The 14,598-nt window shown below is 38.6% G+C and overlaps 1 protein-coding gene across 3 annotated transcripts in view; it reads left to right on the plus strand.

The window, feature by feature from the left end:
* Positions 1–14,598, plus strand: part of EXOC2 (exocyst complex component 2) — a 226,874-nt gene that overhangs the window by 143,220 nt on the left and 69,056 nt on the right. For all 3 annotated transcript variants that reach the window (XM_075531652.1, XM_075531658.1, XM_075531654.1), the window contains exon 22: positions 2,274–2,390. In XM_075531652.1, coding sequence (XP_075387767.1) covers positions 2,274–2,390 — 117 coding nt within the window. The remainder of the gene's footprint in view (positions 1–2,273; positions 2,391–14,598) is intronic.

Consider the following 14,598-nt stretch of genomic DNA (forward strand, 5'->3'; position numbering starts at 1 on the left):
AGTAGGCAGCATCATGATAAACAGAAAAGATTGGACATTTCCTCTTGCTTGAATCCACGATCAATGCTCACAGATGCAGTAGTGAAGAACTCAAATGACCCATTGCATTGGGTAAATCTATTGCAAAAGAGTTGGAAAGCAAGGATGTGACTCTGAGTACTAAAGTGCTTCTGACTCAAGCCCAGGTAGTTTACTTTGCCTCATATGCATGTGAACTATGCACTGAGTAAGGAAGACCAAAGAAGAATCAATGCATTTCAATTGTAGTGCTGGCGAAAAATATCGGAGAGTACCATGACTGCCAAAAGAACAAATGAATTTGCCGGGGGAAAGTACAGCCAGAATACTCCTTAGAAGGAAACATAGTGAGACTTTGTCTCAAGTACTTTGGACATGTTATCAGGAGAGACCAGATGCTGGAATTGGAAACCATGCTTGGTAAAGTTAAGGGACATCAAAAAGAGGCAGGCCCCTTGACAAGATAGATTGACACCATGACTGCAACGATGGGCTCAGAATAAGCACAGTTGTGAGGACAGCACAGGACCAGTTGGTATTTCATTCTGTTGTGCGTTGGGTCTCCATGAGTGACAACTGACTCAGTGGCACCGTAACAGAAAGGGCTACGCTATGTACAATACTCCTTTTGCTCATCCATAGATTAATTCAGGGCTAAGAACAACCTTTCATTTGAAGATACCATAAGTTCTCAGCCTTTTTAATGCACTTACTAATGACCAATAGAGACATTGTATATAGGCTGGGGGAGAAAGGTGGGCTTTCTACTGCCACAAATAGTTACAGTCTTGGAAACTGTTGGGGGCAGTTCTGCCTTATCCTGTAGGATCCCTAAGAGTCAGTATTGACTTAGGGCTGTGAGTGTATATAAGCTACAATGTACTAAAGATAGGAGAATTTAAAATAAGTTTAGTTTTTTTAAATTGTGCTAAATAAATTATTGGAAGATATATGTTCACAGAACAGAAACTTATTTATGACTATATTATATTCAACTGGTTGAAGTTTTTCTGATTATATATTGTATGTAAGCAAAATGCGGGTAAGACATTTTCCTGAGAAATGGTTTTTAACCTTTGTTTTTAGTCAAGGGATCTTGACTCAAGGCACCAAATTAATCAGAATGATTCTAGAGAATGGGGCCAAACTTTAGAACATGTAGGACTGACTCAAGAGCAGTCTCAGACTATAGTCTGTAAACTTTGTTTAAAAATGTTTTTTGAACTGTATATTTTGTTGATCAGCATTTTGGATTATTTTGCTAAGATTCCTTTAAGTGAATAGGACTCTGGTGAACATAAGAGAAAACTGCATTCTTAAACACTTCTCCATCACTGACACTAAATATGTCACTGGGAATTTCTTTCTCTGCATGGATATTTAAAGTTTTTTGAAGTCATAAGTATTTTTAAGGAGACCCAAAAAAGTGAGGCGCCCTGGTGGTATAGTGGGTACACGTTAGCCAGCAGTCCGCGTGGTCTGCAGTTTGAAACTACCAGCCACTCCATGGAATAAAGATGGGGCTCTCTATTCCTGTAAGCAGTTAGTTACAGTCTTGGAAATGTACTTGGGGGTGGGGGGTTGGGTACCACTATGAGTTGGCATCGACTCAAAGGCAGAGTTTGGTTTTGGTGTCCTGGCCCAGTAGTTAAGTACTCAGGCTGCTAACTGAAAGTTCAGCAGTTTGAATTGACCAGTCACTCCTTGAGAAGAGGATGTGGCCCTCTTCTTCGGCCTAGGAAACCCGATGGGCGGATCCGCCCTGCCCTCTTGGGTTGCAATGAGTTGATGCGATGAGTGGTGCGTTTGGTTTTTGAGCATAATATCCAAGTTACAAAAACCTCTAACTATTTAAAAATTATTCTTACATGTTCCATAAAATTAATTATTTAAAAATAAATATCCACTTAACAATCTTTTGGTTTGAATGAATATTAAGTAGAATGATCAATAAAGTTAAATCCTTTTGTAAGAACAGCTGGTTAACTATATCACTCTGTTTTCCATGCAGCTGTTAGATTTCAAAGCGATCATTTATTTGTCCCTTAGGTTTAGTATGTATCAGAGAACAATGAGAAGAATTATAGAATTTTATTATGCTTCTCCCTATGGTACTATAGGAAAAGAAGCATTCAAGAATGCAAACATTGACTGTCAATTAAATAGCAAGATGTAATAATTAAATTCAATGTCTTAGTGTTGTTTGCTATGTATTCAACTTATTATAAGTTTCTCAATATTTGTTTTGCTTCTAGGAACAACGGCTTTTAATAGTCCTGAGTAATTGCTGCTATCTAGAACGTCACACCTTCTTAAATATAACAGAACAATTTGAAAAGCACAGCTTCCAGGGAATAGAAAAAATCACACAAGTAAGTAAATTAATGTTTAATGGGCCAGTTGGCTGTTTTGCCGACTTAGTTTCCAGGCTTTTCCTTCTGTTTCCTCTTTCTTTTGCTTTTCAATTAGCCACACCCCTTCACACACCCAATTAGCCACACCCCTTCACACACCCAATTAGCCACACCCCTTCACACACCCAATTAGCCACACCCCTTCACACACCCAATTAGCCACACCCCTTCACACACCCAGTTAGCCACACCCCTTCACACACCCAATTAGCCACACCCCTTCACACACCCAATTAGCCACACCCCTTCACACACCCAAGTAGCCACACCCCTTCACACACCCAATTAGCCACACCTGTACTTTCTTTCCCACCTTCACTTCACTTCACTTTGTCTTTGAAGAATAACCTCCGTTCTCATAACTCACTTTGACTTACTCTTTGAATTCCTTCTTTGTATCTCTTTGGCAACTGTTTCACAATGCTCAAATTTTTTAGCCCCCCACCTAAGCTGTCAAAAAGTGAAAAAAAGCATCACACCCAAATCTTTAAGAATCATCTGATATGACTCCGTTGGGTTATACCTTTTAGACACAGCCAGCTGCACACTTTTGGAGTCTACAGAAAACGTCTTCCCTTTACCTGCTCCTTCACACTCCTCTGCCTTTTTGTGTGACCACGATGATGGTTCTGTTGTACTTCCTGTAGGCACACATGTGTGCACATTGAAGTGGCTGGCAATAGCTATAGAACCCTGACTACCCTACCTAAACAAACACCTGCTCTCCTCTGGCAATAGCAAGGTTGCATTAAAACAATCTTTTGAAATAAATAGGATGTTGTTTTTTTCAGGGGGCAGTGTAAGCTTGTGCTATAGTTTTATTGTTTCTATCATTTTAAAGTAAGCAAAAATGTGGGTGGGGGGAAGGAAGCTAACCATATTATCACTAATTGTTAGATTTCTGGGACATGGTTTATCAGATTTCTAAGTAAAACTATGTTAGAACTACCTTTTAATGTCACGACATTTTTCTCAATGCAGTGAATAAGAAAGATAAAGATCTTGTTAATCTTAAGAATCAACATGTACTGTTAATGAATTGCATGATATATTTTTACAAATGATGCTATAGTTCATGAACTGTAGTGCCTTTCTTTTTTCTTTTTTCCAAGAATGAAAATGTTGAGTGGGTGGCTCTCTTGCTTTCCTGCCTTTTCATAAACATTAATCATCCTGATGAGAAATGTTGTGACTTAAGACTTCAGGGCCACAGAGAGATGCAAATCAAAACCGTGATGAGATATCATCTCACTTAGGCAATAATAACATTGATTAAAAAACAAAGCAACAGAGAACAACAAATGTTACAAGGCTATGGGGAACTGGCAGCTCTTACACACTGTTGGTGGAACTGCAAAATGGCACAACCACTGTGAACAACAGCATGGTGTTTTCCTAAGAAGCTAACTCTAGAAATACCATACAATCCAGCAACCCCATTGCTAACTAGAGATCCTAGAGACATAAGACTGTGAGACTAATAGTTGTATGTATACTTATCTTCATCATAGCATTATTCACAATACCCAAAATATAGACCTAATCTAAATGTCCTTCATCGGGTGAATGAAGTATCAAACTGCTTTTCGGTTTTGGTCTCTCCTGATAAAGATGTCTCAAATTCATGAAATGAAGTTTTACTGGACAACCTGGATGTATATCTTCCAAGACACATTTGCTTGTTCTTCTGACAGTCCAAACTTTTGATGTACTTCACTGACACCGTAATTCATATGCACAGATTGGTCTGTGGTCTCCCTTATGCATTGTGTAGCTTTCCCATCACTCGCATATGAGGCCATTGCAAATACCATGCCTTTTGTCAAGAGTACCTCTTTAACACGGTAAAGAAGCCCTTTGCAACGTAGTTGTCCAATGCAGTCTACTTTGACTTTTTAAAATCATTTATTGGGGACTCTTACAGCTCTTAATACAATCCATACATATATCCATTTTGTCAAACACATCTGTACTTATATGTTGTCATTATCTTTTTCAAATCATTTTCTTTCTACTTGAGCCCCTGGCATCAGCTCCTCCTTTTTTGCCCCTCCCTCCATCCCTCCCCTTCCCCTGTGCTTCCTTAATAATTTGTAAATTCTTCCTCTTTTTTTTTTCATGTCTTACTCTGACTGCTGTCTCATTTCACCTACTTTTATGCTCTCGATCCCCCTGGCATTGGGGCCATACGTTGATCATTGTGATCGCTTCCTCCTTACTCCACCCCCTACCCTTACCCTCCTGGTGTCACTGCTCCCCTTATTGGTCCTGAGGGGTTTATCTGTTCTGGATTCCCTGTGTTGCGAGCGCTTGTTAGTACTAGTATACATGTTTTGTTCTAGCCAGATTTGTGAGATAGAGTTGGGGTCATGGGAGTGGGGGAGTACAGGTGGGAAACAATAAAGAACCAGAGGAAGGTTGTGCGTTTCATCGGTGCTCTTCGCTTCCTTGTGGTCGTTCTGTTAGGGGGTGTCCAATTGACTACTGTTGGGCTTTGGGTCTCCACTCTGCCCTTCCCCTCATGCCCATTGCTATGCTTTTTGTTCATTTTATTTTGGATCTTTGATGCCTGATCCCTGATCCCATCAACACCTCATGATCACACAGGCTGGTGTGCTTCTTCCACGTGGGTTTTGTTGCTTCTGAGCTAGATGGATGCTTTTTTATCTTCTTTTTTCGTTGTGTTTTGCTGTGCTTTTTTTTTGTGAGTATTATTGTCAATACATGTCTATCTGGCCAAGATAGGTGGGATGAACAATCTGGAGGAGAGAACAATGAGACCAGTGGGGGGGACACAGGAGAGGGAGAGATGGAGGAAAAGGGGGTGTGCCAACAAACCCAGGAGCAAGGGAAGAATAAGTGATCTAAAATTGATGGCAAGGAGGGCATAGGATGCTTAGGGAGCTCGATCAAGGGCAAAGTAGCCAAGAGGAATTACCAAAACCCAAATGAAGGCCAAACTTGATAGTGGGATGGAAGGAAATAGAGGAAAAGAACTGGGAGGCATAGCACATTTATAGAGGTCTAAATACAGACATATACACATGCACATATATATAAATACATATATGTAAATACATTTATGTACAATGACAGAATAGATATATATACATATATTTATTTATAAACTATTACAGTAGCAGATGAACATTGGGCCCCCACTCATGTACTCCCTCAAAGCAAGAACAATTTGTTCTACTAACACGGCACTCTGTGATGCTCACCTTCTCTGATATGATTGCTGAAGACAAAATGGATGCATAAGCAAATGTGAAGAAAGCTGATGGTGCCCAGCTATCAAAAGATAGCATCTGGGGCCTTATTTTGATTTTTAGATTACTGCTTCCATGAATATTGAGTGTGGATTCAAGTAAAACGGAATACTTGGTAACCAATATTTTCTGTTTTTCATGATGTTGTCTCTTGATCCAGAAGTAAGGATTTTTTTTTTTACATTGAGTTGCACGCATCCTGAAGGCTGTAGTGTTTGATGTTCATCAGTAAATGATTCAAGTTCCCTTCATTTCTAGCAAGCATGGTTTGGTCACCTGCTTATCTCAGGCTATAAATGATCATTCCTCTGATCCTGATGCCACCTTCTTCTTCATGTAGTACACTTTCTTGGATTACTTGTTGAGCACAGATTGAGTTATAGTGAAAGGATGCAACCTTGACATACAACTTTCCTGATTTTACACCATGCATGCCTAGTCTATGTACTCATTCTTCCTGAGCACAAAAAAGTGCTCTGGAATTTCTTTTCCTCAAATTTTCCCCATAGTTTATTGTCATCAACACAACTTTTTTGTATGGCCAATAATATACTAGTAAACATTTCTCGGATAGTCCTTCAGCCAAGGTTCATATGCCATCTTCAGTGGTATCCCTTATTCCACATCCTCTTCTGAATCCAGATTGAGTTTCTGGAAGCTCTCTATCAATGTATTGTTGAAATTATTTTTCAGTTATCTTTCACAAAAGTTGACTTGCATGTGATATGAATCATATCATTTGATAAATTCTACATGCTGTTGAATGACTATCCTTTGGAATGGGCACAGAAATGGATCTCTGTCCGTCAGTTGGCCAACTTTCTTGACATAGACCAGCGAGTACCTCCAGCACTGTCTCAGTTTGTTGAAACCTGACTCATATTGACCTTATGTACAACAGGACAAAGCACTGCCTGGTCCTGCTCCATCCTCACAGTTGTATGTTTGAGCATTGTGGCAATCCATCTTGACTTCCTCTTTTCTGTACCTTTTTCAAGGTGCATTTTTTCGTTCTTTTGGCAGTCCATGGAACTTTATGGATTTGTTTTCATTTTCTCCAGATCCAACCTAAATTTGCATATGCACATTTAAAAAATCATTTTATTGGGGGCTCGTACAACTCTTATCCCAATCCATACATCCATCCATTGTGTCAAGCATATTTGTACATTAATTACCGTCATCATTTTCAAAACATCTTCTTTCTACTTGAGGCCTTGGTATCAGCTTCTCATTTTCCCCCCTCCCTCCCTCACCTTCCCTCCATGTACCCTTGATTTTTTATAAATTATTATTACTTTTTCATGTCTTGCACTGACCGATGTTTCCCTTCACTTTTCTTTTGTTCATCCCCTTTATAATGTATATATGATGTATAATGTACATAATTTAGATCCTTGTGATTGGTTACCACTTTCTCTCCCCCCCCCCCCACCTTCCCTTTACTCTCCTGGTATAGTTACTCTAAATATTGGTCTTGAGGGGGTTATCTGTTCTGGGTTCCCTGTGTTTCCAGCTCTCATCTGTACCAGTGTACATGCTCTGGTCTAGCCAGATTTGTAAGGCAGAATTGGGGTCATGATAGTGGGGTGGGTAAGCATTAAAGAACTAGAGGAAAGTTGTATGTTTCATCAGTGCTATACTGCACCCTGACTGGCTCATCTCCTCCCCGTGACCCTTCTGTAGGAGGATGTCCAATTGCCTACAGATGGGCTTTGAGTCTCCACTCCGTACTCCCCCTCATTCACAATAATATGATTGTTATTCTGGGTCTTACTTGCCTGATACCTGATCCCATCAATACCTCATGATCTCACAGTCTGGTGTGCTTCTTCTATGTGGGCTTTGTTGCTTCTCAGCTATATGACCACTTGTTTATCTTCAAGCCTTTAAGACCCCAGATACAATGTCTTTTGATAGCCAGGAACCATCAGCTTTCTTCACCACATTTGCTTATGCTCCCACTTTTGTCTTCAGTGATCATGTTGGGAAGGTGACCATTATGGAATGACAGGTTATTAGAACAAAGTGTTCTTGCATTGAGAGGGCACTTGAGTAGAGGCCCAATGTCCATCTGCTACCTTAATTCCAAACCTACAAATATATGTGCATAAATCTATTTCCCTATTTTCATATATGTATATGCCTGTATTTAGATCTCTATAAATGTCCTTTGCCTCCTAGTTCTTTTCTCTATTTCCTTTTACTTTCCTCTTGTTCCACTATCATCTTCAGCATTCTTTTGGGTTTCAGTAATTCCTCTCAGTTACATTGCCCTTGATCAAGCCCTACCAGGCCTCCTACGCCCTCCTCACCATCGATTTTAGATCACTTTTTGTTCCCTTGTCCCTGGGTTTGTTAACAGCCACTTACTTTCCCCTGCTTCTCCCTCTCCCACGTCCCACTGAAGCATTGATCCCATTATTTTCTCCTCCAGATTGTAGAGCATATGCACAACCGATGGTTTGTTCCACAGTCAGTCTCTCTTCTCAGGCTGATCCTGTGTATTTCATCTGGCAAGGGCCACATGTGTAGTCACCATCTATGTTGTGTAAAGTATTTTTAATTAAGAGTCACCGATCTTGCAAAATGCTAACATATGATCTCCAGCTTTCGTTTCTATCACTAAAGCCATGTACTCCAACTACTGGTCTTTCCGCTTTGTTTCCAACTCTCACATTCCAATCACCAATATTTTTTTAAATTTTAATAAATCATTTTATTGGGGGCTCTAACATTTGTGCCTATGTTGCTATCAGCCTTTTCAAAACATTTTCTTTCTACTTGAGCCCTTGGTATCAGCTCCTCTTATTTTTCTTCCCACCCTCATGAACCCTTGATAAATTATAAATTATTAATGTTTTCATATCTTAAACCATTCGCTCTCTCCCTTCACCCATGTTTCTATTTGTCCCCCCAAATGGGGGGGAGAGAGGAGGCAGGTTAAATGTCAGTGATTTCGATCAGTTGCCCCTTTCTCCCCCACCTTTCCCCTATCCTCTTGGTCTCTCTACTCCTATTATTGTTGCTGTGGGGTTTATCTGTCCTGGATCCCATGTGTCTAGGGCTCTTATCTGTACCAGTGTACATGCTCTGGTGTTGCGGATTTGTAAGATAGAACTGGGGTCATGATATTGGGGTGGGGGGCTTTAAAGAGCTAGATGAATGTTGTTTGTTTTATCAGTGCTAAACTGTAGCCTGGTAGGCGGGTCCCTTACTTGTGACCCATCTGTAAGGGGATGTCCAATTGTCTACAGATGGACTTTGGGTCTCTGCTCCACCCGCCTTGTTCGCATTGATATGTTTGTTTCTTTTGGGTCTACTGGTGCCTGATACCTGATCCTGTTAACACGTCATGATCACACAGGCTGGTGTGCTTCTTCCAAGTGGGCTTTGTTGCTTACCCGCTAGATGGCTGTTTGTTTTGGGATTTTTTTTTAAATCATTTTATTGGGGCTCATACAACTCTTATCACAATACATACATACATTAGTTGTGTAAAGCACACTTATACATTCATTGCCCTCATCATTCTCAAAGGCTGCTTGTTTAACTTCAAGCCTTTAAGACTTCTGATGGTATATTTTTAATAGCTGGGCACCATCAGCTTTCTTCACCACATTTGCTTATGCACCCATTTTGTCATCAGCAATCATGTCAGAAAGGCCAATCACTTGTAATTATCAACGTATCTTGATTTCATTTTTAATCAATTTTAGTCTAAAGAAGTTGGTAAATTCTATTTATTTGTCATTGACTGGTACAATAACAGTTGTATAACAAGTGAATAACAGTTGTATTAACTGGAACTTAAATAGTATCTTATCAGACAGCATTATTCAAGATAGCTCTTGAAATGTTCTTTTTGCCGATGAATGTGATATATTGTTCCTCTTCAATTTAATCATTTTCAGTGTGGGAAGTAATACAATTGTTTGACTCAGTTCGGTTCACTTCAGATCACTAATGCCTAGGATATCTATCTGTATGTGTTCTATTTAATTTTTTATTCCTTCCAGTTTTCTGTCATTGACATTGAGTCAATGCTGATTCAGAGAGAACCCCCCCCCACACACACACATACCAATGGGTTTCTAAGATGGTAACTGTTTACAAGAGTAGAAAGCCATCTTTCTCCCATGGAGCTGCTGCCAACCATGTGGATTACAGCCCAACTCATAACGACTGTACCACTTGGACATCATTTCCTAGATTCCTATTTAATACAGTCCATATTCTGAGTATAATTGTGATTATTTTCTTAGATTCATATTTCATACCTTCCATATTCTGCATATAATTGTGATTGTTTTCTTGGATTCATGTTTCATTCCATCCACATTCAGATGTTTGCAGTTGTTTCTTTTCATTTTGAGTCATACCTTTTAGCAAATGAAAGTTCCAGAGGTTTGCTCTAACACGTCATCAAGGTGGACTCTACTTGGAGGAGGCAGCTCTTCCAGTTGTGTTTTGAATGCCTTCCAACAGGAGGAACTCATCCTTCGGCAGTATGTCAGATGATGTACTGCTGCAATTCATTGGGCTTTAAGTGGCTAATCTCTCTGAAGTAGACTCCTCTCTTTCTTCTTCGTATTCTGTTCTGAGTCTAGAAGCTCTGCTGAAACCTTTCACCATGTGTGACCCTACTGGTATTTGGAATACCAGTGACACAGTTCCCAGCATCATAGCACCATACCCGCCACCACAGTATGACAAATGAACAGAGAAGTGTTCGGCATTAAATAATACACAGGTGTTAATTCGGTAGAGAGAAAGACAATACATAGGGGAAAGGGGAGGGAGGGGAAAAAAAAAAGAGGACCTGATGCAAGGGGCTTAAGTGGAGAGCAAATGCCTTGAGAATGATTGGGGCAGGGAATGTATGGATGTGCTTTATACAATTGATGTATGTATATGTATGGATTGTGATAAGAGTTGTATGAGACCCTAATAAAATGTAAAAAAAGAAAAGAGGAGAAAAAATGATTAGGGCAAAGACTGTACAGATGTGCTTTATACAATTGATGTATGTATATGTATGAACTGTGATAAGAATTGAATGAGCCCCAATAAATTGTTAAAAAAAAAAAAGAAGGTAAAAGTCAATATCTTGTGACCAAGGTAGAGGAAGATACTGAAAAGTATGCCAGAATAAAGGAAAGCGATGGTAGATGGTATAACACATATGAACCTGCAACAACAGTAATTATAAACAATAGCTAGTTGATATTCAGGTAAATATGTATGCACAGTAGGTGAGGGAGGTCATGTGGCAATATACATGTGTACATATATAGGCATAGCTTTGGATATTCTTTCATACATATTTGTACAGCCTGCATGTCTATCAGTACCAGGCTATTTTGATTATTGTAGCTGTATAAACCCAAGAAAGCAAAGCCACTACTGCCGTTGACTGTAACTCATAGCGGTCCTGTGCACCACAGCCTGAAACACTGCCTGTCCCTATGCAACCCTCACGATTGTTATATTTCAGTTCATTGTTCCTGCTATTGATTTCCGTTCATCTCACTGAGGGGCCGACACTTTTTTGTTGACTTTTTATTTTAACAAACTTTAGATCCTTGTCCAGTGACTGATCTCTCTTAGTAACGTATCCAAAATACATCAGATGAAGTCTCACCATTCTTCCAAGGAGCGTACTAGTTTTACCTCTTCCAAGACAGATCTGTTTGTTCTTCTGGCGGTCCATGGTACTTTCAGTATTCTTGGCCAGCACCATAATTCAAATATATAATTCTTCTATAATCATCATTATTTGGTGTCCAACTTTACATGTGCATATGAGATGATTAAAAATACCATGACTTGACCAGGCTCACAGTCCTCAAAGTATTTCTGTGGTTTTTGATACGATTGATATTGATTGTGTATTTATACTGTTTTAGGGTCCCTGAATTTTTCCTGGATGGTCTTTATAATTTTAGGCTTTACATTTAGGTCTTTAATCCATCTATCATAAGAGATATGGATAATGCTTTATTTTTCTACAAATATATATCCAGTTTTGCCAGCATCATTTATTCAAGAGACTTTGACCATTGTGTTGATCTAAGTTTGTGCTATAAATGGTCCTAACCACTGCTTTTGTTCCCCAGTGATTCTGGATGTTGTTTTTCCAATCTTGTTTAATTCTAGAAAATTTTAAATTTCATTGTTAGGGTATTCTTTGTTTCATTGTTGGCTTCTTCTGTTGCCCAGTAGTATTTAAGGAGGATACTATACAGTTTCAAGTGTTGTTTATTTTTCCTCTTGTAAATTCCTACTTGTAGAGTAGGGCAATTTGAGTGGATGCATTATGGTATTTCATTGTTAAATTTTTGAAGCTTGTCTTGTGACCTAAGATGTAGTCTATTCTGAAGAATTGTACGTGGGCACTGGAAAATAATGTGTATTGTTCTCTTGTATGGCAGACTGCTCTATATTTATTTTCTATGTCTATTTGTTGATTGTGTTGTTTAGTACACTGTGTCTTTTCTGAGTATATTTCTGTTGTCTATTTAGCTGTTTCTCTTTTCATGTCTATTAAAGTTTGATGTATACATTTCTTTCGTTGGGTGCATAGATGTTCTTGTGGTTATGTATTTTGTTGAATTGACTCTTTCATCATTGTTTAATGTCCTTCCTTTTCTATTTTGCTGATGTTTCCCAAAAAATCTAATTTGGGAAATTAATATTACCACTCCTTCCCTTTTTTGGTTGCTACTTGCTTGTCACATGTTTTTCTATCCTTTGACTTTTAGCTTATTTTGGTTTTTGTGTCTAAAGAAGCCTGTTGTAAGAGATTGAAGGATGTGCTTTTATCTATTCTTCTCTCTCTCTGCACTTCTACATTTAGTAACTTTATCCTGAGTGAAAATATCAACCGGAATTTCTGTTGTCATTTTGATGTGGGTTTTTGTTTGCTTATTTTGGTGGTGGTGATGGTTCTATATTCTCTGTTGGCTTCATAATATTTACAGGTTTTTATCACTTCCTCTATTGCTATTGCATTGTTTTCTATATCTTTATATTACTTTTTATTTCAATGAGTTTTATTGTTTTGAAACAATGCTGTAATTTTTTACTATCTTCCCAAATTTCAAGCAGCTTGTTCAATCTTCATATCATATTGACTTCCTCTCCATTTGCCAGTTCTATAACTATACTACTTAGTCCTTTTTTTCCCCCTCTCTACTTTGTAGCTGTCAGTGTTTATAAATTGATGCTTCTGTTCTCTTATTTTCAGTCAGTAGGTTTATTTGGGGGCACCGATGCTGTTGAAACTTTGAGGTTAGAGCCTCTGCTTTGTGGGATTAGAAAAAAATTTTTGCAAGGGGATAAAAGGTAGAAGAGGAGGAAGAGCTAAGTTGAAAAAAGAAAAATGCAAATTAAAAAATAGCAGCACACCAAGGTTATTGCCGTCTTGGACGAGTGGCGCTGGTTATCTGGTTCCTGCCACAAGCAGAAGGCTGCTTGAAACAGCTTGCAATGGCTGCACTCTGCTAGGAGGGTTTGCAAATCACCACTGCTTTTGCCTCTTTGTTCACTGCCTTCAAACTGGCATTAGATGTACTTCGTTATCCTTTCCTTCAAAACTCGGTGTTCCAGAATTGGCAGGCATATCCATTGCACGTGGTTTCTTAGGTCTGGGTTTTAAAGAGTCTGCATTGCATATCTGCTTTGCATACCATCTTGGATCTTTAACCTCTCTTGAGCTTCACTGGCCCAGCATGTCCTCTCAGAAATCACTGTTGAGATTGTACTTTCCTTGGCGACACCCTCATATGATTGAAAGAACTTGATTTCAGCCATCCAGTGTTTGCAGAGACGTGTTTAAACACATTTACGTGGGGAAAAAAAAAACTAGTGTGTATAGTAACTAGAACCCTAGTAGTAATTAATACATTTTGATTTGCTTTTATAATCCATTTTCTCGGGTTATTTGCTCAGCATGCAGAGTGCATTCCTCATGTAAAACCCTCAGATACTGCTCTAAGACCTGTTGTCTTTTCTCTGTGCATGAGCACAGGAAAGTGTTCTTGGATTCCCATTTTCAAGATTATCCCTAATTTTTTTAATAATCCACACAATCAGTGAAACACAGGTAAACATATTTGAGGTATTCTCTGCTTTCAGCCGAGAGCTGATATCAGCAAAAAGACCCCTTGCTCCATTTGTCCTCTGAATCCACTTGAATTTACAACTTCCCAGTAGACGTACTGCTGTAACCCTTCTTGACGTATCTTCAGCAAATTGTACTGTGCTGACCCCAGAGGATTGATTAGCTTCTATTCTTCATTAACTAGACTTTTATTATGAAACTATGTTACAGTCAATTGTATTTTTTAATCTGTTAAATTGACCACTTTTTCCCTTATGTATGGTATTAATATGGTGAATTACTTTGATGATCATACTTTATACTGATTTTTCATTCCTGGGATGAATCATACTTTTTATATAAAATACTCAATTTATTTATAGGTTCGATTTGCCAATCATTTGTTAGGATTCTTAAGTCTGTTTTCATGGAGTCTTGATCTGTAGTTTTCTTGCAGTCTTACAGTTTCTTGTAACCTTATCAAGGTTAAAAGAAGTGCTTTTTCAGTCTCTAGTCTTGGAAAAATATGAGTGTAATAAAATTTTTTCCTTACATTCACTAGTGAAATCACATGGTCTGAAATTTTCACTCTGTGAAAACTTTTTTCTCACCATGCACGTAATTTATTTAGTAACTACAGAACTATTTCTGCCATTTTCAGAAAGTTGTATTTCTTAGGAATTTATCAATTCTTTCTACATTGTTAGACTATCCTTCTCTCTTTTTTAATTGTGCTAAAAAATATGTAAGATGATAACCAAAGTTACTACCATTGAGTCACTGCTGACTC

Source organism: Tenrec ecaudatus, chromosome 1, assembly GCF_050624435.1.
Source record: "Tenrec ecaudatus isolate mTenEca1 chromosome 1, mTenEca1.hap1, whole genome shotgun sequence".
Taxonomy (NCBI): domain Eukaryota; kingdom Metazoa; phylum Chordata; class Mammalia; order Afrosoricida; family Tenrecidae; genus Tenrec; species Tenrec ecaudatus.